This window comes from Cibotium barometz, chromosome 20 (genome assembly GCF_041138505.1).
Source record: "Cibotium barometz isolate CiBa-2024 chromosome 20, ASM4113850v1, whole genome shotgun sequence".
Taxonomy (NCBI): Eukaryota; Viridiplantae; Streptophyta; class Polypodiopsida; order Cyatheales; family Cibotiaceae; genus Cibotium; species Cibotium barometz.
The window spans coordinates 28,442,938-28,469,140 of record NC_141065.1 but is presented as its reverse complement, the minus strand read 5'-3'; the positions used below and the strand labels follow the sequence as shown (position 1 = coordinate 28,469,140).

The 26,203-nt window shown below is 43.9% G+C and overlaps 1 protein-coding gene across 1 annotated transcript in view; it reads left to right on the top strand.

Annotated features, from left to right (window-relative positions):
• SAR1 (SUPPRESSOR OF AUXIN RESISTANCE1) overlaps positions 1-26,203 on the top strand; it is a 140,351-nt gene that overhangs the window by 68,185 nt on the left and 45,963 nt on the right. Inside the window, exons 16-22 of the mRNA XM_086814697.1 lie at positions 8,905-8,984; positions 12,839-13,176; positions 13,251-13,319; positions 13,452-13,770; positions 13,881-14,003; positions 14,101-14,209; positions 14,497-14,580. Of these exons, the coding sequence (XP_086670823.1) occupies positions 8,905-8,984; positions 12,839-13,176; positions 13,251-13,319; positions 13,452-13,770; positions 13,881-14,003; positions 14,101-14,209; positions 14,497-14,580 (1,122 nt within the window). The remainder of the gene's footprint in view (positions 1-8,904; positions 8,985-12,838; positions 13,177-13,250; positions 13,320-13,451; positions 13,771-13,880; positions 14,004-14,100; positions 14,210-14,496; positions 14,581-26,203) is intronic.

The window sequence follows — 26,203 nt, the reverse complement described above, 5'->3', positions numbered from 1 at the left end:
TAGAGGAGGTGGAGGAGAGGGAGGAGACTGGAGGAGCAACATCACCGTACAGTGCGCTCTCAGATGAGATTACACAGTAAGTACCTCAGACTGGGAGAGGTCTTACTAGTGGGAGACTTCAATGCTAGGACGAGGAGAAGAGAGTGCATTGCATATGATTACGAGGGAGATCCCATACAACTACCTACTCTAGAGGACGAGGACTCTGGATCACAGAGGGTGTCTGCAGATACTAAGCCAGTCAAATACTATGGACGGGAGTTCTGGTCCCTGGAGCTAGGGTCACACCACCGTCTCCTCATCTATAACGGGATGGAGAGATGGCCACAATCAGGAGGACTTAAATGCTTTTTACATGGAGGTGGAAGTAGCACAGTGGATTACATCCCAGGCTCCTGGGAGACAGCTTAGCTCATACATGATTTCTTAGTACCCCCCATACCCATCTGAGCTGACCTCTCTGTGGCATAATTTGCATACTCTGTCCTCGTTAGGGGTCCATGCTGCTCTCCCTGCCTCAATCTCCAAAGTGTGAGAGGAAACTCTGATCTGACCAATAGTCACCGTAAGATTGTTGCTACCATGTGTCGGTGGAACAATAGAGAGCAGATGGTAGGGAACATGGCCACTTGAGAGGGTAGTGTGAGTTGCAAGTCTACACCAACAACCACATTGTTTGCAATACTGTATTCATATGCATTGGTATGGAACTCTGGTCAGAGATGCCCATGACACTATGTACTTGATTCTCCCAAGATCAATATACTTTATTTGAGGGAGGCGCCGGCCGTTCCGGCTCATTGTACGTCTCTTGTCAATTCAGCAAATTACTTCTTATATTGAGCATGTTGTCCATCAAATCTTGGTGTATTTAAGTGTATTGATTAGCATTGTGTTCAACCAAGTTACAACAACACTCGGTGTTGTACCAACCATTCTGAGGCATCATCCCTACTTTAGCTTTAGAGGGGGGGTATGGGTGTTATGAGGGAAGCTGGCAATGGCAGAGGAGTGGAGTAGATTAGTCAACTGTGATGTATCTCCACAAGTGCCACGGGATCCATGTCAAGTAGACCATGGTAAAGGGTGTCCTAATATATGTGATCACAATCATGAGTGAAGTGGACAGTGGTGTGATAGGTGGAGGTGGATGCTGAGGCGGGGGGTGGGGGTGGCTATCATGGTAAAAGATAAGTATGACAGAGGTATGTAGATGCCCTGTATATTATGAGATCAGAGGGAGATACCACTGCTTGTTTAGAGAGGGTTTTTGGCCCACTTAGCCATGTGATGGAGTATCCTGATTAGAGATGCTTAGGACTTTTCCTCATTGAGCTACACCAACATAGAGAGAAGCTTCTACAAGTGCAGAGCCAGAGATCCCCGCCACAGATCACCACACCAGCTTATTTAGGCCTATCAACAAGCCACATCTCCCTCCCCCTGTATCATCTACCTCCCGACGAGGGCTCACACTACAAAGAGCCTCAGAGATCAGAGTTGCTAGGAGACCGCGATTACTCGGACGCAGACCACCACTACTCCATCAGGTTGAGTCTGCTCAGATCCAAGCACGATACGGCAGAGCTATGGAGGAGAGAGTCCAGAGGGTAGTACATCAGGGCACAACATATGTGAGAGTTCTCCTCGCCCCATGCCCCATGTATGATGTACTACACCCCACCATCTCCATTGGGTGGAATTAGTAGTATACCACGTGTCATGATTGTACATCTATAGCATGCTAGACAGTCACTGCATAATGAGCTGCATATGACTAGGATTAGCTTTTCATTTCAGTTTTTTTTTCCATGATACTTAGGACATGGACTTATTGTATACAGATTTGTCTCATAGGCCGATTTTGGCCTTCCGTAGATGTGAGATCTAGATCAGTTGTACTTGCTCGAGGACCACCACAGAGAGCTCTCGCCGACTTCTTCCATACCAGCACTCCGAGGGCCGATCCACCCACCATACTCGGACCACAGGCTAGTGCAGGAGCTTGGCCGAGAGCGCATCTCTATGTTTCCAGATGTTTCATGAGGGAACAGGTAACTAGATGTATGCCGTTGTTGGCACTGTTGTTGAATGGTGCCATGAATGGTTCTGTATGGAAACAGGACAGAAGTTTCAAAACGAAACAGGCCTAAGGGTTTCATGTGGAAACAGGTCGTAGGTTTCTCGAGGAAACATTTATTTGGGTTTCTCAAGGAGATAGGTCGCATGCAGGCAGAAGGTACAGGAATGGACACATGTTTGGTACAGCCTTGCTACTGATTGGGCAGGGAACAGGGAATCCATGCAGAGATGGATGGTACCCTTGGAAGGTAGAGAGGGTTGGTACAGGTGTGTTGACTATATGGTGTGCTGTGCTGTGATACAAGTTCTCTTTTGAGAGAGAAATTGGGAGTCTGTGTTGTGATGCAGAAGCACTGGATGTGTCAGGGTGTGATGCTGTTCATAGGGTGAGAGGCTATGGATGGTTGTGGCAGTCGTGATCATGGGAGAAGACTTCTGTATGCAGGACTCAATGTGTGAGAGTCTTTTGAGGTGAACAATGGCTGGACTTGTTTGTGGATGCCGAGTGGATATGAAGCCATGATGCAGGGTATTTGCAGGCTTCAGGAGTTCTACTATGACGGCTGAGTTCCCAGCCTTATTGTAATCAAAGCTCTTATAATCAATTAAAGAAATACCGCAAGGGGCGCCACTGCGTTTTTGGGCCAATCAGTGTCCGTGTATTGTTTGCAGGAGCACTCTAGCTCCCCCTGTTTGTTTTCCTTTTCTAGGTCCTCAATGGCGTTGAAGTGTTTTATGTGCGAGTGTTCGTTTCACCACCCGTCAGATTTTTGAAGGCCGGTTTCAGCCTCAGCTTTTGTAGACCATCCCCACCACCAGCACCCATCTGTGAGACAATGGAAGTATTATGAAGATCAAAAAAGCACAAAAAGCACTGAGGCTGTTGAGGTATCAGAAGGTTTGCTCACCTAAAATGCATGGTGGACGGAATGTCCTAAATATTCATTATCATGTGGTTGCAAGAAAAGCAACAATGTTACATACTTTCTTGTCTCAGAAACAACCTTGGACGCTCATGGTAGCAGAAATGTGTGAAAAATTTAAAACATCTTCCTTTGGTAAATGGCATACAATACTTGGACATAGTCTTTGGGTGTGTGTAAGGCAAGATTCTTGGTTGCCCATACACAAGCAAATTGATTGCTGATTGGAAAGAAGTGTTGCAATACTTACATCGTTTTGGGAGACTCCACAAGTAGGAAATTCTCTGAGGCAAGAAAATTTACATTGGAGTAAAGTCTTTATTACTCCATTGGCGATTACAACAACTAGAAGAGCTTATTTTCTATCTATCAAAGGTATAAACACTGTGCAGGATGGAAGGGGCTTGTCATTTCCATAGGCACAAATAAGATGGGGATTGGGTATGCATTATAGGACTTGATGGCAGCAAATAAACAATCAAATGCAACCCTCTCAGGATGTATTGCATGACCCTCAAGTTAATAGATTGCAAGATTGGACCTTACATAGAGAAGGGCGTCATGCTTCTATTACAATTTGTTTTGCTCAAATTACAACATCAAAGATTTAGAGATTCATCATTCCTCAACCATGGTTTTGAGACCATGCAAATGGGATATGGCAATTGAACAAAGTAGAAAAATGTTGGGAGCAAAATTTGCAAGCGATATGGAATAGTAAACTCCTATTCCTATGGAGCAGGAGTACTCTCTATTAGTACATATCTGGCAAAAAGAAAAATTTCTAATGCTAAATGTGTACGGTGCTCGTGCTTGAATGAGACTATTCTACAGTTATGGAATTGCACAGATACCAAGGAGTTCCTACAACTCTTATCAATGTGTTTAATTGCCAGATTTTTGGGCGTGTGTTTTGTAGAAACGTCTAGATCTTTGGCAGATTGGCAAGGGAATTGACAGACAAAGCTGTTTCTCCATTGCTTTTAGTGTACATTGAATGAGAAGTGCCCTCATCTTGGGGGTCTTCTCTTTATACAGTAAAGAAATAGAAAGTGTGGTTTTACCAAAAAACAAAGTTGTGTGTGTACTTGGTCAGCATAGTGTGTAAATATGTTTTGTGTGTGAACCACCTCTTAGAGGGGTATCAAATAAATTGAAATAATATCTAGAAATTTGTGTGATGTCACATAAGCAGTGATGTCAGGAGGAGAACCTTTGTACTTGTAAAAGGTACATGTACTTCATTGAAAATTAATCAAGGAACTATCACATCATTGAGTCGTGTTCAACTCTCTGAACACTCTCTCTCCTTGTCTACTATGCCATAGCCATGGCTGCCTATCTCTTCAAACCTCCATAGTTGGTTCTTCCATTTCCTGCAGCACTGAACGTTTCAAATGGTATCAGAGCCATCTCTTGCATCATTAGCACCTTTACACTTAGCAGCTCTGCATAGCTAGCCCACAGCCAAGCTGCCATCACCCCCACTATGATCAACCCTCAGAGCATACGTACCCTGTCCTTGCTTGTAGCCACCTCTGTTTGCTGGCTGACTACCATTGAGTCCCTCTACAGTGTGCCTGCTACTCCTGCCTGTAGCGGCCTTATAGTATGCTATCAACAACTGCTTCACCTTATGTTGTGCACAACAGCCGCCTAGCTGTGTCCTTGCTACCCCGGGGCCCGGACTGTAGCAAGTGCTACAGATTCAACACCATCACAGCAGACACTGCAACTGAAAAAGGTGGGGACAAAGGAGAAAGCGGGAGTTGAAGAGAGAAGAAGCCACAAAGAAAGCCCATGAAAACACATCTGTAGAAAAACGAAAATAGTAAACTATCAAAGTGCTTTAGTAGACACTCAAGAAAATGCAAAGAAATCAATTTTGGGCTTTTTTCAAGAAATAATTAAAAAAAAAATCAATTTGGGACTCTTTCATTTTTTATGTAGATCTTGCTCAATCAAAGCATTAAACCCTATTTTTTCATCATTTTTCAAAATTGAGGGCAAAAATCAAGCATTGGAGTGTTGCTACAACCTCCTATAGCATCAATTTTTGGAAAACCCTAATTCTTCTTCAGGGATGAGATAAAGATCTATGTCTTTCCTATGTCCAGATGTGTCAAAGATCTATGTCTTTCCTATGTCCAGATGTGTTTGTGTTTTGTATGTTAGACCAAGTTGTGTTTTGTGTTCTAGATTAAGTGTTTATCATGGTTGCAACCACCTCTGGTCACCTTATGATGTAGGCCATGCCGATTGTGTGATCTGTTTTGTCCTTCCTGGTTGTTAGCTCTACCCAAGGTGCACCACTGTAGACATGTGAAACAGGACAATGATCTTGCTTTATCCTTGCAGTAGCAAGAGAGATAGCCCTTGAGGAGGTTTTGTTGGAAGTAAGCCTTATGTGTGTGGTTGTTATGGTTGGTGTCTAAGTGTGTGTGAATGGTTGCTAAGCCATGTTGTGTGTGTACTTGGTCAACATAGTGTGTAAGTGTGTTCTGTGTGTGAACCACCTCTTAGAGGGGTATCAAATAATATCTAGATATTTGTGTGATGTTGACATAAGTAGTGATGCCAGGAGGAGAATCTTTGTACTTATAGAGAAGGTACATGTACTTTATTGAAAATTAATCAAGCAGCTATCACATCATTGAGTCCTGTTCAACTTTCTCTTGAGCATTGTCGTCTCTCTCTAACTCTCTCTCCCCTTGTCTACTATTCCATAGCCATGGCTGCCTATCTCTTCAAACCTCCATAGTTTGTTCTTTCATTTCATGCAGCACTGAACCTTTCAGTAAGATACCCGAGAGCTCTTCAAAAGAGGGAGTGTTTTTAGGGGAGGAGACTCTTGTTGTCACCCTAGCTATGCGTGGGACGCTGGGGAGCTAGAGTGGGAATAGGTGCATGAAAACCCACTGTTTTATTGTTTTTATGGTGAAAAATCAACCAAAACATGCTCTTTGTTTTTGATGCAGGTTTCAGGTTCATACTTCATTAAAAATGGACACCCGAACATTTTATGAAAATTAAGGTGTTCTCACTTGGGTAAAATCTGACCACCCGAGAGCCTTGCATTTGTCCTTTTATCCAATGTCCGCCTTTCATTGGCCTTTTAGGTTGCCCACCACGACCACTTTAGAGGCAGGCAAGCTACACGTCTACAATAGACAATCCAAGTAATATGGCCGCCTTCTTTCCTTGGCTTAGCCTAAGGTTTTATAACCTTAGGGGAAAATTTAAAAGCCTTGCGTAAGCTTTTTGAAGAAGGGATGTTGTCTGTTACATTTGTTTGGCGTCTTCAAAGAAGAGAAAACGCCACCATCCTCTACACATGGATGTGCACACACGTAGCACTCTTGCTTGCAGCCGCCTTCCCTCCTCACCTTAATCCCTTCACACAGCTAGCCTGTCTAGCATCCTGACCATCGCTTGCTTCATCTCCTACACCTTACGACCAAGTGAACCATACACATCTCTTTCATCTCATTGCTGTCTACAACTTGTTGGCTCACACGTCTCCTAAGACATTTCTCTTTATTCTTCTCCCATAGGCAACGAAGCTATGGTTGCTCTCTTTAATTTTTCTCCTTCAAGCCCCAGAACAATCGAACGCTCTGATACCAATTTAATGTGATTAAATCAAACAATTACTTGCACAATTAACACCATTGATATTTGATTGCTGCAATTAGATTAGATTGATATTTGATTGCTGCAATTTGATTGATGATGGAAAGCAAGCTTTATAGATTGCATTGAATCGATGAATGATTACAATTGCATGTACTAGAGAGGTTGATGCCTCTACATCTTCATGGTTGAAAGTTTATAAATGAGTTCCCACCTAAGATAATTCCGTAAAGTCACTTTTAACGTGCATAATATAAAAATTTAAATAAAGCACTAATAAATGAGAATGTTTTATGCATACTATATATCATCTTGAAGCTCTTGAGAAATGTCACACTATTCTTAATAGCTATTCTACAAATCTTGAATATGTGATCATCTTCTGCGGGACTTGCACATAGACTTTGACATTGACTGGACCCTAGACCTAGATGGTGCCTTGGAACATGTTCCTGGACAAGGATTGACGATGCACAATGCCCATTGCGCGGTCCGCCTATGCTCGGAGCCGGCCCAGACTGTGGGCTCTAGGCTCTGCTTCCGAAAGCTCCCTTCCACCCTACAGTAGGAATGATTGTCCAAGGTCTGTGGGGGGACTCACTTGAGCCTCACTAGCGACTCTGCCATCCCACTAGATTGACTCACCCCCTTCGCCTCTTCACTTGATCAATTGTTTCAGTGTTTATGTTCTCTTGGTGGTTTTTACCATGCAAGGGGATTGTCCATCAAAGTTTTCTTTTAGACTTCTTGTGGCAATTATGGGAGAGCTTTTGATCGCAGAATCTGAATCTTTTTGTGGCTCCTCGCCCACCTTAGCCTTGCAGTCGCCACTTAGATGGCTATTGCAAGACGCCCGGTACAGTGTACTGTATAGCCGATGTGGGGCCATGTAGGAGACTAAGTAGCTAGAGCATCGATCAAAACAAAAGGTCAAACCAAAACACAGAATGGCCACCACTCTCACCTTTTTTTGAAGCTTGTTCCAGACTTCCCTCACACACACTGGAGCTTCCCACATGCTGTGAATGTCACAAGCCTGCTGTCCATGCCGGTACAGGGCTGATGTCAGAAGAATCTGTTGATACAATCTGTATGGCATTGCATGCTGCTGCACAGCTCCCATGCATGCGAATGGCATGCCGATTACTACCGTACAGGCCTGCTGGTTCTTTGCAATCCGTACGAAAGCTGGCACCTTCTTGTATAATGCTGATGATAGAGGAAGCTAATCGCTTCAAGGAGGGAAGCTTTCCTGCAAGCAATAGTTGGAGTTGTGTGCTATGGGAGTTGTGGTTACCACCTTTTTATACTTGCAAGGGTGGACAAAAAGCGAAAAGCTTTAATTATAAATCATGCTTATCTTGTAGAGTAATAACAAATGATTACCTTCTCACTCGCATTATTAATTTTTGAGTGCCCAATCCTTTGTTCATAAATAAGTCACAGGAAACTAAATCCATGCAATGTTCATGCATAGATATTAATTCACAGGCTCATATGACCCAATTTCATGCACAACTTGACCACAATGAAGAGCTCTAGGCATATGCATGATGTGCCCATTTCATGCTCGTCACAGATAAGAGGCATAAACTCCAATCCTTTTTTCCCTGGCAAGAGATCCTGCGTCAGTGAACTTTTTTCCCCCTCGTAGGTGCATAGAGAGCCCCTGCCCGTAGGGGGCCTTGAAACCCGCCTGTAGACGGTGGTGCCGTGGGGTAGCGCCTTGCCCCCCCGTCACGTCCTGTATGAGACCTTCTACCATTGGGGTACAACTAATCTAAAACCAATCTAAACATCTCAGATTAGACATCCACAATTGTAGTGTCAGTTAGTGAAATCAATGTCATGTAGTGTGACATGTCCCGACTGGTGATGACAGAAACTATTCTGAGTGCCCTTTGTCTTAAAGGGCTTACATTAAGGCCTTTTGCTTGTTTCCTGGACTAGCCCTTTAGGCTTTCTTACCATGTCTTTCTGCATCTGGTATGGGAGAGAGCGATTGATGTGATAGCAACATGGGATTTTGCTATCCATTCAATCCTAGTATTCACAAGCAACTGTGTGATATACACTCTAGCAGAAAAAGGCTTATGTTTCTGTGTATCACTTTTTGAAATGTGCAGGTGACTAAATCAGCTCTGCTTGCAACATAGATGTTTACTTTAGAGCAGTTTACATTCCCTTTCAAATGCATGCTTATTTGCTTGGTTGTGATTGTATGAGGATAATTTGTTTGATTAAGTTTGTGCCACCTGTTTTACAGAGTAGCATCGGCGGTGGGACAGGATAGGGAAGACCTTCACACACTCCTCTTGAAAACAGGAATGCAGACAAGCTTTCCAGGCAAGACCATGTTTCAGCATCTCAACCTCAAAAGGAAGTGAACAGGATGGAAAATGAGTACTGGCTGTGTGTGTGTGCGTGTGTGTGTTGCATGCTCTTTTTTGTGTGTACACCTTGAGTGTACACTTTGTTATCATTCTTGGGCATGGATGTGTGTGTTTCCATTGGCATGATAACTAGCATCAGGTATGATTCTAAATGGTCTGTCCCACCTTGAAACTGCGAAAAATGATACTGATGTGGTGCTATCTGCTTTAATTTTTGGAAAACCTTTTGGACTATAAGCCATCGAGGAGATCTGATAATGAAGCTGCAATGTCTGAAAACTTGACTTTATGTCCTCTCCAAGCTTGAGCAAGCTTATGGACCAGAGAAGCTCTTGGCGTCCTTGGGGATTTAACCTTGGATGGATCCAAAGAAATCCACATGAGCTGGTAATGCATCTCAAATAAGAAACTACCTTCAAAAAGAGAGATGTCAACTACTTGCTGTGAACCCCCTCTTACTTCAACATTTTCGATACTTGGTTTAGGTGTTGTGTATGCCTGCTTTGGGGGTTTTGGGAGACCAGAATGCCAAAACGAAAGACAACTATACTCCTTCCAATTAAGGATTAGAAAACTCTCATCATTATTTTCTTGAAGAATGTGAGTGTGGCAGTCAAATCAGGGGATAAACCCCTTGATCAATAATTTCAAAAATTTCTTTCTTTTCATGGTGGCTTGGTCCAAGAATAAAAGTGATGATGTGCTTTTTTGGTCTACATGGCATAAAGTAGAGGCAAGAAAATCTCAAGGAACTGTGCCAGACAAAGCTTTCTTTTCTTCACTGGTTTGTTGGGATGTAAACATTGGGGAGCCTTGGCATGTCAACTGTCTAAGCTGAACAATCCATCACAAAATCGGATTGACGATAAACTCAAATACCCAAAATGATGTCTACCCACAAGGGTGCCATGGTAAAGGGGCACTTTTTGCCCAAGTCTTGAAAGTACCATACAGAAAAGTACTTAGACTATTCCTCTATCGTAGTCTTCCTTAATTTGGCTCGTTTCATAACTCTTGGCAAGAGTAGATCCATTTTGCTAGCATGGTTCAAGAGAACCGGTATCCAGTAGCCCTTGACAATTGCTTTTCTGAAAAGAAAAAGACAGCTCCAACACACGTTGGCCTGGGCCATTCTAAGACTACTAGTTAGGGTTAGGGTTTGGTAGAGGAATTAGGCGATCTTTGCGAACCGTAATCCGCACAGACAGAAAAGAGGCCATGCATGTGAGGTTGGGGATCTAGAATGGACAATGGTAGGTTACTCACTAGTGCAGTAACACAAGCAAAGTAGGATCTATATGTTCTCTATAGATTGCTGACTCTTAGGAGCCACTCTTTACAAGAGGCACTTATAGGAGGATCTATGAGTTATCTTACGCCACCAAAGTGTTCAGTAGCAGATTTTGTTTCTTTCTTGGCGGTTTATGCATATCATGGCTCAGCAAGAAACAACCAACATTGAGTGCGTATGGCTCAGATGCCTTTTGGCAGATCTTAGTGTTGGACAGTAGTCCTCCACTCCTATCCACATTGACTCTCAGAGCATTGGTAGTTGTGAGGAACCCAATGTTTCATGCTTGCGCAAAGCACGGTGAGGTGCATTACCATTATGTCAGGGAAAGGCTCCATGCAAGAGAGATCAACTTGGTGTATATGACGATGTGACAGATTTGTTCGCGAAGGCTCTTCCTTGTGAAAGGCTTGAAGCTTTCCACAAAGCTTTAAGCTTATTGCCTTTTGGGGATTTATTAGCCATATCCGTGTACATGCTCGCATCATCACTCTAGGGGGCTTTGTAGATTTCTATGTCATGGGTAGTGGTGTGTGAACACTCTAGGTCTAGCCGGGGCACTTTTGTGCTCACTAGGAGTTTTTTCCCCTATGCATAGGAACACCCTCTTATTTCACTTATGATGTGTCCTTATCTTTGTACTTGTTTTTTGGTTCACTCACTCCAAGCAAATCTAATTGTGCTATGTGCCATCTCTCCCTCATGACTCCCTCACTTTGTGCGTGCTTGTGTGTGTAGTGTTTGGGCACTATGGACTGTCTGGCATGATAGAAATCAGCAAGTCTTTGCCAACCGATCAGTTGATAACTATACTTCAGACGCTTGCGTGAATCTCTCCAGGGCTCCTATGCCTAGGGTGAGATCACTACTAGGCAATCAGATGTGTTTTTCCATTATTTTCTAGCTTGTCCTTCCTCATGGACAGCCATGCTTGGACTATACCTTGAGTAAGTAAGAGGCTCTCATGAGCTAGAATGGCAAGTAAAAGCTATATGTCAAGTGGAGAGCAAAGGTGACAAGTGTGAGGTCATGTGTCTCACTGTGAGCCACAGTCTTACCACACGTCCCAATTTAAGAGATCCCCCCCCCCCCCCCCCCCCCCCCCCCCCCCCCAACAAACCAAAAAAAATAAAAAATTCCTCTCTAAAAATGTCCCAGCTCGTAGACCTTCTATAAAAGGTGCTTCGGCAAGTTCCGTCATTTGCTTGGCTTATTGAGGTAATGACCAGAATTTCCATTGGAAGTTGTTCCAAAATTAGTAACCCTCCTAGATTTTAGGAGTTTGTTCTTTTTTTTTTTTGGGGGGCAAAAAGGAGACTTTTATTGAATATGAATAAACCTTACAAAATCATGGCTGGAAGCCGGGTCTGTTCTTTTGTATTCCACCTTATTAGAAATGTATGTGAGCACTATGTAACATGTTTCAATGCTAGATCTCTCCTAAATCCTTGGGAGCTCACCATACATGCTTTCCACTTGACACTTGAGCTCCAATGCCTACTTCTGCGTTGAAGAAATCATATTGGGCACCTAGATGAAGCTTCGGGCACTTGATCTTTTGTAGTGCATAATCTCCCATTCCTAAAGCTTATACATTAATGTAGATTTGGGCATTGTGGAATCCACCAGATCCCTTTTCACACTAGGAATGTCCAAGATGGTGACACTCTTTCTCTCTCTGCAAAGGATCAGGGAGGTATGCTCTGGTGCTAATCTGTCAGTGGCGGCAGTAGTCATACTGGACACCGGGCCTGTAAATGTGACTTCAAGATATACATATCGGGGGGCGGGGGGGCAACGTAGGGGTCATATAATGCTAAGTGATGTAATCTTTGCCACTAAACGAGAATGGTTGAGGGGTCCAGGTGCGTAGAAAAGATGCGCTCTGGTCGTGCATGGCCTTGGAGGTGTCTAGGAGGTGCTCTCAACTCGTCTCCAGAATGAAAGGATGGGATCTTACATGCTCTGGCCCCTAGATCAGCTAATGATGCTAGGCGTAAGGAGTGATGCCTTGCTGGTGGAGTTGGATCGAACATCCAAGGTGGGTACAATTTGCGAAGATGGAGAGGGCTAGGTGGGCTGGCGAGTTGTGGGATCTGTCAATACCTTTCCTTTGGGACCCACTGCATACGGGATAGGGGCTGGTCCTCCTAAATCCAAAGATGGGTCTTCTGGGCCCTAGATGGCATCTGCTAGGTGCAGCATGGAAACCAGTAATCCAAACTCACAATAGGGGGGCTATCAGGTCCTTTGCGAGATGGAGGCCAAACTTTCTGGGTTCATCTACTGTGTCTGACAGGCTTCACAATTTCAAAAGAGAGACAGTTTTCCTCTATGCATAAACTCTTCAAAAAAACTTCCAACTTTGGCCTTGATAGTTTTGGATAGCAACGTTGTGTAGAGTATTTGACATTGAATCTCCTGCTACCTAATATAGCGTTTCTACGATGCTGCATGATAAGGCTAGCTACCTGCTGTAGATCCTGACCATTTTAATTTCTGATTCTTGTGTGCAGTTAACGGGTCAGCTTCTGCTTGGAAATTTCAGTACTTTGAATGGGTCATGCAGATATTTGAGCAAAATAATGTAAGTGAAGGTGCTTGCCAATTTGCTCATGCAGCTCTTCAAGAAGTGGACGAAGCAGCAAAAAGCTACAACGTAGAAACCTTTGAACCATCAAATGCAGCATCAGTCATCAAAGGGCGTTTATGGGCCAATATCTTCAAGTTTTCTTTGGATCAAAAGCACTTCAAGGAGGCGTATTGTGCCATTATCTCAAACCCTGACAGGGAGAGCAAGTATATCTGCTTGCGAAGGTTCCTCATTGTTTTATGTGAACAAAAGGCGACTGAGGTACTGATCAGCAAGATTGTAACCATAATCTGTTTCATTGACACATGGCAATGATGTTGATGTTTTCACTACAGGTCCTATGCGGGTCTGAGCTACCATATGCGGGGATATTGGAGAGAGTAGAGCAAGAGCTTGTGTTGAAGGTATGCAAGCAGTTTGCAAAGTGTTTCTGTGAATATTTGAATATATGACTTGGAATGGTAGAGTTCAACCAAATCTTTAAATCACACTTTTACAGACTCATGTGGTAGGGTTGTTTCCCCCTTTGTTTGCAGGCAGACTACTCTGACATAACTGCAAATCCAAACCCATTTAAGCTTCTCTACTCCTTTCACATGCAACGTAACAATTGGCGACGGGCAGCTTTATACATGTATCTATACTCTGTTCGCATGAAGGAGACAGGTCTAGCAGAGGCTCATTTGTCAGTTGCCTTTGTTCTCCAAGAGCAGCTCAACAGCCTTGCTGCAGCAATCAATGCTTTGCATCTGGTAGACTCCATGTATGCATGGCTTGACTTAGAGTCTGATGTATTTGGCAGCTTAAGCTGCAGACCGTCTTCCAAGCGTATTCGCGTTTATGCCAGCAATGATGGTACAAACTACTGGCCAGTCTACAGTTTTCAAAATCTGCAGGGTAAATTATAGTTGCATTCCATTTTCCAGCCATTGTTTACTATCTCACCAGGAAGTGCTTTATGTCAGCTGGCCATTTGACTCAGAGGAGCAGATGCTCACATGTCGATGTTGGGGAACTAGAGAAGGATTATACACTGACTTTAGCCCAACTGCTACTTGTTGAGGCTGGTGTTCAACTGAACTTTCATGGTGTGATAGAGCTTTATTTGTTCTCTTTCCTGTGGTTGTCTTCGGAAGGGTTTCTTTGTGGGGTTATTTATCTATGCTTGTTTTATATCAAGGGCAGGAGGTGACTTGTCACCGGCAGATGTGCTAGCGGTGCTTGTGCAGTCTGGTCTCTATGAAATGGCATTTACTGTGCTTTTCCGGTTTTGGAAAAACTCATCCCTGAAAAGGTATGTTTTTTTTGTTTCAAGTGTTCTATGTCTGAAGGATTGTATGGTCTTTACAGACATAATCCCGCCTGTTAAAAGGGTGGATGTTACCCTCCTGTCCCTCGGGTGGGGGACCTTCCCTGTCCAACCCTGCTTGTTCAGTGGTGATGGGTGAGGGAGATGTCTGTAGGAGGCTTTACGCGAAAAAGATCACTTATTGGGATGCAAGTATTGTTCTTTAAGAATTTGATAATATATCCAATAGCCTAGACTTGAATTCTATATTGATAATTCTTGGAAAATTTCAGTGAGTTGGAGCGGATCTTTGGGATTATGGCAGAGAGGTGGTGCTCTCACCAGCAGGAAAATAGTATTGAAATACCATCATCAAGGTGTGCACCTAGGTTTTCAGAAAAATTAAATCATGGATGCAATAATTTGTTTTTCAGTATGTAAATAAGCGGATTATACTTTGTTATAATCCTTCTTAGCAGACATGTGACTTAAGCAAGGGCTCCTTCTCTGGACATGTTCATGTAGTTTCCCTTGGGGTTTGAAATTCAGTCAGGCAATTGGATATGATTTTGTAACGTTAAAAAAGTGTTCCTTGCAATCATGTTTTTTTAATGTTTGAAGTCGATAATGTGAACCATCTAGGATAATGCTAAATTATTTCCTAATATGAATAGATTGGTTGCTTGCTTGAAAATCCTTTCTAGCCCAACTGATAGAGTTGTCTGCACCCATGTACACATACACGTACATGTATCTATGGCCATCTCTTTCTTTCTCCAACCCACCCACTTTCCAAAAGATGGTGTGCACTGTTAGCGAATGGTTTGTGATGCTGCTTGAGTGACTTTGTATCATATCTGCCACCATGAATTATGTATATTGTCTGCCACTTGCAACCATGAGCTATGTATCATGTCTGCTATGCGCAACCATGAGCTATGTATCATGTCTGCAACTTGCAAATCCCATCAGCCTGTAACCTTGAGCTTTGTATCATGCCTGCCATTCACAAATCCCAGCAGCAGCTTGAAAAGAACACCCACTCTCTTAGGGTGTTCAGTACTAGCTCCTTTCCTCATTTCCTGTTGGTCTGGGAAATGACGTCAATACCTGAGAATCTGACGTCATCACTGCCGTCATGCACCCCAACCAGCATCCCATACACAACCCTTATCATTGTTGGCACCCTCTGAATGGACTACTCTTAGCAATGGTTTCCCACTGTCATAGCCCACTTTGCATGGCTAAGGATTTGTGTGGTCACCCTCCCCCCCAAGATTATGCAGTTCCTCAAGAAGGCCTCCCAGCGCTTCCGCATGCGGTCTGAACCACCCTGAAGCTTCCCCCACTGTCCATGTAGGTTATGAATGATATAGAGCCAGATGCTATGGATGGAATCTGCTGGCGGGGTGAGAGTGCCTTCGATGGCTTTGTTTCATCGCGCCCTCCAGATATGCCATGCAGCAATACTGCTGCAAATCTCCCATCTCTGTCTAGAACCTGGAGCCTAGTGACCAGTACATGGATCTGGACTGGCACTGTAGAAAAATGAAGGTAAGAGACTTGAAGGGCTAGCCCCTTACCATCGTCCTCATATGATATGACGGCCTCCGCCTCCGTGGCCCAAGCAACTGTGCTCCACGTAATAGTGCGGGAGCTGGTCCATAGTGAAGATGCGGAGAATCCCTTGCCAAACCTACTGAGCCTTCAGGCAATCCCAAAGACAATGACACTGGGAGTTCTGGGGATGGCCACACCTTGAACAGGCTGCTGGCCTACCTCCAATGGCCAGTTGTGCAGTGTAGCAAAAAAGGGGGTACCAGGAGTCTCCTCCCTATCTTTTGGATCATCCCCCCTGGGTCCCACTGGAGGTGGGTGAGAGGACGGCTCTCCCAAATCCACAAACACTAGACTTTCTCTTTGGCCACCTTGGTGGGCGGAGGGTCTATGTGCCACTCATGCGCATGAAAAACAATCGCCCTCACCCTTTGCAAGGTGCATCCCCTGAAATGCTCCATACATGATATGGGGCTCTTTTAAGTTTGCCATGAGGTCCAATAGAGAAGGTGAGTAAGGTGGAGTTCTCATCAGCATGGACTGCCAAAGGTATGTCATGCCTGGTGAACACTCCCAACCAGTGGGGCGGGTTGGGGGGGGGTCCCGGATTGGGGACAACTACTCCGCAGGGATGGAAGAGTCATTGTCGAGGCTAAGTGTGTTCCTATCCCGGATCCCAGTGAGGCTCCTCTCCTGGGCCTCTGGGGGCAGCTGTCTGAATCTAAGCTAATCTTCAAGTGACCTTGCTCAAAGCTCCCCACAATACGTGGACTTGGGGGTTCCAGATCAGAGTCTAGATGCCACATGAGCAGAGTGTGGACAAGAGCCAGCCTGAGATGATCCCAACCACACAAGAGACTGGCTGCAAATCTGTCCTCAAATGCAGGGCTAAAGCCATGAGCCCGCATCTTTGTGAAGATCCATCTCGTACTCTTGGGCCAAGGGCCTCCCAAAATCGGGGTGCGAGTGGAGATCCTAGCCAAAAGGAAGTCCTTCCAGGGCTCGCCACCAAAAACGCCACGAACTATCAACTTGCCCAAAAGGGCGTGGCTCTGACTGGAGGGGTCGAGGATGCCCAGGCCCCCATCTGCGCCGCAATGATCACTCTTCAAGCCATCTTGGCCCGAGTAGGCCTCCCATCACTGCCAGCCCACAAAAAATTGGGGAGCAACCACTTAACCTGACCAAGAGAGAAGGCCCAACAAGATGTGATGTACTATCACCGAAGCATCAAAATACAGGTTGTTGACATGCAAAAACGCAACGATTTTTTTTTTGAAAAAAAGAAGTGACGTGGCATTGCCACCTGGTAGGATAGCAACTCAGGGCAACCTTACAGGCTTGGAATGATGTGACTAGCTTTGGAAAGCAAAGGATTTAAAGGTTTTTAAATACTAAAAAGAGGAGCTTTTTGCGCTATAAGTGAGTTTTAAAGCGCTTTTCTCAAAAGTGCTTTATGGCAAGAACTATAAATTCAGCTATTCTCTCATTGTTGAGACATGTAAAAAGACGAGAGCTCTCTAGCTCTAAGAACTCCTCCAAGGGGTTTAATCTAATACAAGTCGGGGCCCAAGGCTAGTCAGACCTTTAGTGTGGTTTCTTTTCTGTATATTCTCTCTTTTGTTTATTTTCAAAATTTCTCAAGGTCTAACGTGTGAATTTTTACCACATGGTGGCGAGAAGAATCTGGTTCACCACCATGACCCGGCTAGCTAAGAAAAGCCTGGTTGAACTCTAGTATAATAGCTTCTTCCGAATGCTCAAAAGAAGAGGGGCTAGTTGCTGCTCCGAGGAGAGAGTGATGCGGAGATATTGATGCTCACCCGACATCCAAGATAATTAACAAGAAGCCCCTAGGGATCCACTGAAAAGCCTCAACTAGACGCCAAGTCGGGGCGGGTGATGAGCCAACCCAAAATCCACTTGACTTGTGCGAGTTGATGTGTACTCAAGATGCTCACCTCATCGAATCTCTGGAGGTTCCCCTCATTCTCGGACAAGTATGCTACTATGTGATCGGCGGAGCCGGAATCAGTGCGCAGATGGGAAGACACAGTCTCTGGAGCCTTGTTTCCCTAGCGGAGAGAAAACTACTCATGGCCTCTGCTACAAGCAGAAATAGATAAGGTGCCAGTGGACAGCCCTGCTGGACCGAGCGAGAAAGTAGAAAATGTGTTGCCTTTGGCTCCTTGAATGAGAACCTAGCTATGTGAAGCCGAGTAAAGTCCAGAAATACCTTGAACCCACTCCTCAGGATATCCCATCCTGCCCATCGTCCCCTCCAAAAAGCCCCAGTCCACTGTGCCATGGCCCATAGGCCTTCTCAAAATCAAGAAGAACAATAAGATCCTGTTGCCTCAACCTAGCGGAAGCGGTTTTCAAGAAAGTGAAGATGTTGTCCAAGATGCTTGGATCCTGGACGAAACCCGTCTGTGTGCCATGGATCAAATCGGAGAGGAAGGGCTACAGTCGCTCGCTGGCTGAGGGCCTTGGCTAGAATTTTGTAGGTGGTCCCTAGGAGGGTGATGGGTCTCCAGAGCTGAATCTCCAATCTGTCTCACCACCCTTCTTGGAAATCAAATGGATCAATCCCTCTGACGGCCTCTCTAGCATGGCTCCCGTGAGCATGATCTCATTGAAGGCAGCTTTGAAGCCGCCTTTCATGAGATCCTGGTGTCGAAGAAATAAGAAGATTGGAAGTTTGTTCTTTCTTTGACATTTGTCCCTAGGGAGTGTCATCATAGCCTCCGCAAGCTTCTCTACATTAAAGAGAGTCAATAGGAATGTGTGAAGAGTGAGAGGAACTATTATGGGAGATTGACATGAACCCAAATAATTGATTGCACAAATACTAAATATCAAGCATAAATAGAATAAACTGTTGCTCAAGCCACAAGATTGGGTCCAATTTGCTCCCACACGAGAGTGAACCTCCATGGTGGTATAATTTATCTCAGCCTCACACAACTGTCGACTAGCAAAACTCTTAGGGTGGTCTAGTTTATATTCACCTGGGTGAGCTAGGACTTATCCAATTTCAAAAGTTAGAAGCATCAATATGCATATGGAAGATAACATCCCAGTTTGGCACTCATAGTATGGGAGCACTAGCCAAAGCTTGCTTCAACATGTCATAGGCCTCTTGGCATTCTTCTATCCACACAAATATAATGAGAAGCATGTACAAGGGATGTGCAATCTTGGCATAGAAGAGGATGAATCGCATGTAGTAGCCTACATGTCTCATAAACCTTTGGACTCCCTTCAAATACCTTTCGTAAGCATGATAAGTGCTCCTTCCATGACGAATGAATGCACAAATTATCTAAGAAAGCTTCAAGAAACGTCCTTAGAAAATCCTAAAAGGCAAATGCCATAACTCTATAAGCATAAACTCCGTGTTCTGTAACAAAAGAAGTTTTCGCTTGATTCTCCGGAGCAATGGAAATTGGTTATATCTTGAATACCCGTCTAAGAAGTTGTATCCCGCACTTCCTCTTGGTGCACTTGAATATATTTTTTGAGATAGCTTTTGGGGTTGAAAGTAGTGTGCTTTGCAAATATGTCGACTTCTTCAAGAATAGCTTGCTTTATCGAGCGTGCAAGCTGATCTACTTTAAAAATAGATGTGAACCTAAAACCATGTAAAGGTATACATATTTTGTAAAATCAAATATGCACAAGGGAGCTTTCACACAGACCTTTGTATGAATGTATGCTCTTATGTGTGTATGTGCACGTGGGGGTGTGTATGTGTGGGAGCATATATTGGTACCAAGTTCTACACCCACTATTACTATTTCGCTTGATTCTCCGGAGCAATGGAAATTTGGTTATATCTTGAATACCCGTCTAAGAAGTTGTATCCCGCGCTTCCTCTTAGTGTACTTGAATATATTTTTTGAGATAGCTTTTGGGGCTGAAAGTAGTGTGCTTTGCAAATATGTCGACTTCTTCAAGAATAGCTTGCTTTATTGAGTGTGCAAGCTTAATCTACTTTAAAAAAAGATGTGAATCTAAAACCATATAAAGGTATACATATTTTGTAAAATCAAATATGCACAAGGGAGCTTTCACATAGACCTCTGTATGAATGTATGCTCTTATGTGTGTGTGTGCGCGCATGGGGGTGTGTGTGTGTGGGAGCATATATTGGTACCAAGTTCTACACCCACTATTACTATTGGGCACTGGTGACATTAGTGGAGATGTCGTAGTATCTAGTCCATACTATGCATGATGAGGTTGATGGTTTATTGTCTTGTGGATGACTACCATGAGGTTATAAATTGCACTTTCTTATAAGGTAAATTTATTCATCTAGGTATATATTGTTTTGTGTCAGACATTCAAAATCGAGCATCTCAAAATATTCTTGACCACCACCAGCTCGTCTCCATTATCCAATTCAATGATATGCACTTACATCAACTAAGCCAATCAATTAATAAATTAATTGATTAGAAATATAAACAACCATATGAAACTAACATTAAGATGATATAACCAATACTCCCACACATGTACGGAACGTGAGGGACCAATGGAGGCATCGTCTTGGACTGACGGCGAGGACAAGGTCTAGCAAGGTGTTCCATTTGCTGGCAAATGAAGCGTTGGCTTGGGAGGCCAGAGTACTCAACTCTCTGTAGAATAGGATCTTCTTGGAGGCAAGGAAGCGATATGGCATGAGAAATTGTCACCATTTGGCCACGCAATTGGTGCATCCGTGCTTTCTCATCATGTATGTAGATTGGACTAGTGGCCATGGCAGTTGTATATGCCGGGGATTGATGCCACTCGTGTGATACTGTGGACTTGGCTTTCCGTTGGGACTTGTGCCTCTATGTACATGCCCGGAAATGCCTGGTGGATTGGTGTTCCATTGGGTCTGGTACCTCGTGTACTTGCCAGGAGCACGTCTATTTTGGTATAGTGTCGTGAACGGGGATTGTACATACCAATACTGCATTGCATAGCATCTTTATGTACTTGCTTGCAATTCAAATTGCATGTTGTTTTCATGCTTGCTTGACCAATGTGTAGTTCTAGATAAGGAGACGCCCGCGTGTGAATCGTGCGTGTGAAACTATCTGCTGACATGGTTATGTGGCATGTGACAGGTGGTAAGTATTGGTCATAAACCTAGCCTTAGGAGTTAACTCTAATTTATAAGTGAGTGTGTACACACCTCATTAAGTTTTGGGCGACCAAAACTCACTTATAAATTATGACCATCCCGATATCCTGAGGTTGACAAAACCCAATGTCCACCACCCAGATCTTATCCCCTTTGTACAGAAGGAGTTACCAGCCATGTGTTCTCTCTAGCTTGCTCTACAAAGCACCTACGTGTCACTCAAAGTGGACAACTCACCACCTCACTCCTCCTCTCTCTAGAGGTAGGCGCCTTCTTCATGAGGGCATTTGGGCTGTATTTTCTGCACTTTCTCTTTCCCAACTCCATATCGAAGCTTGCTAAGGTGTTTCCCAAGGCTCCAAGAGTGTTTCCGGGTGCTAATCACTCTCCTACACACTCCCAATGACTGAAATTAAGCAAAACAGCTCTCTTTATTGCTGTAATTTTTGGTCTTTTTGTTGAAATTCCTAATTTCAGCCCTCCTTTCTCAAGTTGAACCATGGTTACCATGAAACTCGTTTGGGTGGCTTTGAAACTCGTTTCACGTTTCGGCGTTGAAACGTTTCATGCGCATCATTGAAACCATTTCGTTTCATGTGGAACAAAAAAATTGTGATTTTTTCTATGCTTTAACCTCTCTCTATATTTTTAAGTCTTTCACTTCCCTTCTTTTCTGTTTGTCTCTTTTGTTCTCTTCTCTTTTTTATGTTTTAACCATCCTCCTTTCTTCGATGGTGACATTATGGCAATATCTGAATTTTTATGCATATGATCGTTTCGATCTACCGTTTCATTATGCACCTATCCACCGTTGAAACGTTTCATTCCAAAATAGATTGTTTCGACAGTGAAACGTTTCGTGGTGACCATGAGTTGAACCATAGGGGAAGCTTTTCCAGGGTTACCTTTATCCTCTTGAAGACTTTTGTCGCGAAGAAATGCGACAAATCAAAGATCTCATCGCTCCAAGGACTTTCATTGCGAAGACTTCCGCTGTCACCGACTCTACTTGCAATTGGTAAGCTTTTATGCTTAAATATAGAAGCAAGTAGCAGGAGGGAGGAACCGGATTACAAGATCACATACCCTGTGTAGTGTTCTCTTGTCCTATGTGCTCTCTTGTAGATTTTTGCTACTGTGTGTTGGTGGAACAATAGGGAGCAGATGGTAGGGAACATGGGCACTTGAGAGGGTAGTGTGAGTTGCAAGTCTACATCGACAACCATTTGTTTGCAATACTGTATTCATATGCATTGGTATGGAAATCTGGTCAGAAATGCCCATGACACTATGTACTTGATTCTCCCAAGATCGATATACTTTATTTGAGGGAGGGCCGGCCGTTCCAGCTCATTGTGTCTCTTGTCAATCCAGCAAATTACTTCTTATATTGAGCATGTCTATCAAATCTGAGTGTATTGAAGTGTATTGATTAGCATTGTGTTCAACCAAGCTACATTGGTATCAGAGCATACGGTTCTCTTTCACTTCTATGGTGAGAGACGATCACTGTGAACACTAGCTATCTCTACACTTAGAACATTATGGACAGCCATACAGTGAATGTTGGAGATGGTAACACAAGAGGCGGGAATAATGAATTGCATGCCTCCAATGCTTGACAGGATGAACAAACTCATGTGGTGCACAATAGGGAACATGAATATGTGGGACAACCATCCCGTGGCAAAGAGAAGATGCAGGAAGAAGAGTCTATAGTCTTGAGGGTTGAACTTACCCGTATGCAGGGCTCTTCTCCATGGACCGTTTGAAAGCCAAGAAAGCTGAATCTTACATGGATCATGCAATATCAATGATTGCTCAAGAGTTGCACATGCAACCGATTGATGCAACACGTGCATACTTGGCTCGTCTAGAGGATGCCGCGAAAAGGCAACCATCCCACATGTCTTGGAATCCCCACAGATGCCCGAACAAGAAATTATGTCTAAGAGGATGAATCTCCATGCGACGTCACGCCATGCAGGAATACCTGATGTACCCCGTGAAGGACACAATGTTTATGGCAGTGGTCAAAGTGTGTGTCAAATGCCATCGCCGTTTGAAAATGTCTATGCACAACACATGCAACATGGACTGCAATTTTCTGTTGGTGTAGGTATTCCGCGTATCTCGTATGCCACTCATGCCTTCGAGTGTGCTTGTGAGGGAGAAGCTATGGCTGAAAATGTACCAATGCATGTTGAGGGGCCAGCCATGTCTCATGCTTATAGGGCACATGTATGTATGCCTTATGCATCACCTTTTGCTCCTAAAATGATGCCAGTCACAAGGGTTGTCCCAATGGACAAACACGGTGTTGAGATGCAAGCACATGCAGCAAAATCTCGTGACTTCAAAGCCAGAGACAAATCTGTGAAGTTGGACGTATATCATGGGAAACATGATGCATCAAAGGCACTTGCTTTTATTGCCCAGTTTGATATTGCTTTCAGTGATGAGGATTTCACTTAGAAATCCATGATCCGACATGTAAGCATGTTCATGAAAGGCACTGCTGTCCATTTGTGGCTCACGGAGAATCTCTCACCAAATCCTGTTAGATCATGGGAAGAGTTCAAGGAGAGGTTATATGCTCAATTCTTGCCTCCCAATGCATTGAATGAGATAACAGTGAAATGGGATTGGGTGAAGCAAAATGAGGGGAAAACAGTGAATGCATATGTACGAAAGTTTTGGAAAGTGCTTTTGGAGGTGTCTCCATTTATGCATGTCACTGAGGTGGAAAGGAAGAGAAGGTTTCAATCGGGATTGCATTCCGTGTACAAAGCGGGACTACAAATGTATCCTGATCACACCTTACATTAACTAATCGCAGCCGCCACTGCCACCAAGCAATTGGAACTCAAATTGAGTCGATCCAATAAGGCTAAACCCTCATTTGAAGGCAAAGAGAGGGCTGTCCAAAACCTGCAAAATAATGGACAGCCACCTAAAAAGGACCAAAACGAAGATAAAAATGGTCCAAAGGCTGAAAATAACACTACCAAGAAGCGTCCCTTCAAAGTGAGAGACTATGGTCTCACTTAAGAGTAGAAAAAGCAATACATGAGCGAGGGGAAATGCTTTACTTGTGGTAGCACCGAGCATATTGCAAAGGCATGCCCAAACAAGAAGAAGCATGGTTATGCAAATGCATCAAACCCTAATGTGCATATGGTTCTGGATGTGCAGGGCAACACTTCACATGATAGCAAAGACAGGGTTCTATGTAAAGCTTGGGGAAAGCTTAAGGATCAGCCCGCTTTGTTTATGTTTGATGATTGTGCAATTGAGAACGTCATATCTACCCAGATGGCAACTGCTTTGGGTATTGACGTGGAGGACATGGGTCCTCAAATGGAAGCAGGGGTTGCCTTTGTTGATAGAGAACTGCAGGTCATGCTTATTATTGGCAAGTTGCGCATACACATTCAAGGCTATGTGGATCATGAGGATTTTCTTGTGGCGTCTTTGAATGGATGTGATGTATTGCTTGGAAAGCCTTGCCATACACGTATTGATCCGGGCAAGGCTTACATGACCAACAGGATCACCTTCATGCATAAAGGCGGAGAGCATGTAATTGATGCTGGTGAAGAGGGTGATACCATTCTCCTTGTATCTCATGTAAAAATTAAGAAAGTAATGAAAAAGAGTGTTTTTGCGTACTTGATTTTTGTACTGGATCTTGTTGAGGGAAATAATGTTCATGTAAACACTCTTTGTAATGATAGGCTGAAATTCGTGCAAGAGTACAATGATTGTTTTGCTGATGAGTTACCAAATGAGTTGCCACCCGTACGACCGGAAGATCATCGCATTGATCTTGTGCCGGGTAGCTCACCACTAATAGGCCAGTCTATCGTGTAAGTGCATCCCAAAAAGAGGAGATCATGAAGTAGGTGAATGAGCTTCTTGAGAAGGGTTTGGTTTAGCCAAGCTCTTCCCCATATTGTTCACCCGTTCTCTTGGTTCAAAAGAAGGATGGATCCTTTCGTATGTGTGTGGATTTTAGAGCTTTGAATAAGCTTACCATTAAAAATTGGTTTCTAATTGCACGCATAGACGACATCCTTGACAAGCTGGATGGATCGGCATGCTTTAGCCGAATTGATCTCAAGCATAGTTGTTACGAGGCGCGCCTCTAACGGTTCGAGGTGTTCGAGGCGTACGACTACCTGATTGAGGCGTCCATTTTTTTTTCTTTTTTCTTTTTTTGTTGATTTGAGTCTTTCTTTAAGGGTCCAAGGCAGCCCCTCTCACACACACACTCTCTCTCCCTCATTCTATCTCTCCCTCATTCTCTCCCTCCCTTAAGCCTTTCTCAAGACCCAAAGTTCAAAGTTCAAACTTCAAACACACTAGGGTGATAATGTTTTTTATATCCACTTTTGGAACTCTCTCTATACTCTACTGGTTCATTTCATACATTTCATTTTACTCTGTACCCTTGAATCTTGATGATGTATCCAGATGATGAGGATGGACTATTTTGGTCTCATAGGTCATTTTGGCCTTTTGTATCAGATCCACCATGATGTAACTTTTTGGTCTCATAGGTCATTATGGCCTTTTGAAGACGTTAATACAACATTTCATTTCATTTCTCCCTCCCTCAAGGCTCATACATACACACTCTAGTCTCTCTCTCTCTCTCTCTCTCTCTCTCTCAACTTTCACTATATATATTATATCTATCTATAACTATATATATATAACAGACGCCTCTAGGCTCATTCATTTTGTTGGGATGACAAAGGATACCCCATACAGGTACACTGATTTGTCTCATAGACCGAGTTCGGTCTTTTGGAAGACGTTAACCTATGGTTAGGAGGGCCATATGCCGACTCCAACATGGACGGGCGACAGATCATACAGGATTACAGGGAGAGCATCTCATCTATGCTATTGATACATTGGCACCATTTCTTGCTCATCTCTTCAACAGAGCTCTGTCAGAGGGTTTTCCGGCTGAGTGGACGATGCACACTATTGTGCCGATCCATAAAGCGGGAGATGTTCTAGACCCCGGGAACTACAGGACCATCATGTTTGGCCATATATTGGCCAAACTATACGGGGCAGTTTTGGAGGCAGAGCTGAGCACTCATGCAGAGGTTGGGGGATTGAGAGCAGCAGGCCAGGCAGGCTTCCGTCGAGCCTTCTCGACCATCGACCACATTTTTACATTGAGATGCCTGATTGATCAGGCCAAGGCACGGAGGCAACGGCTCTATTGTTGCTTTGTGGATTTCCACAAGGCATTTGATATTGTGCCGAGAGAGCGCCTCTTTCGG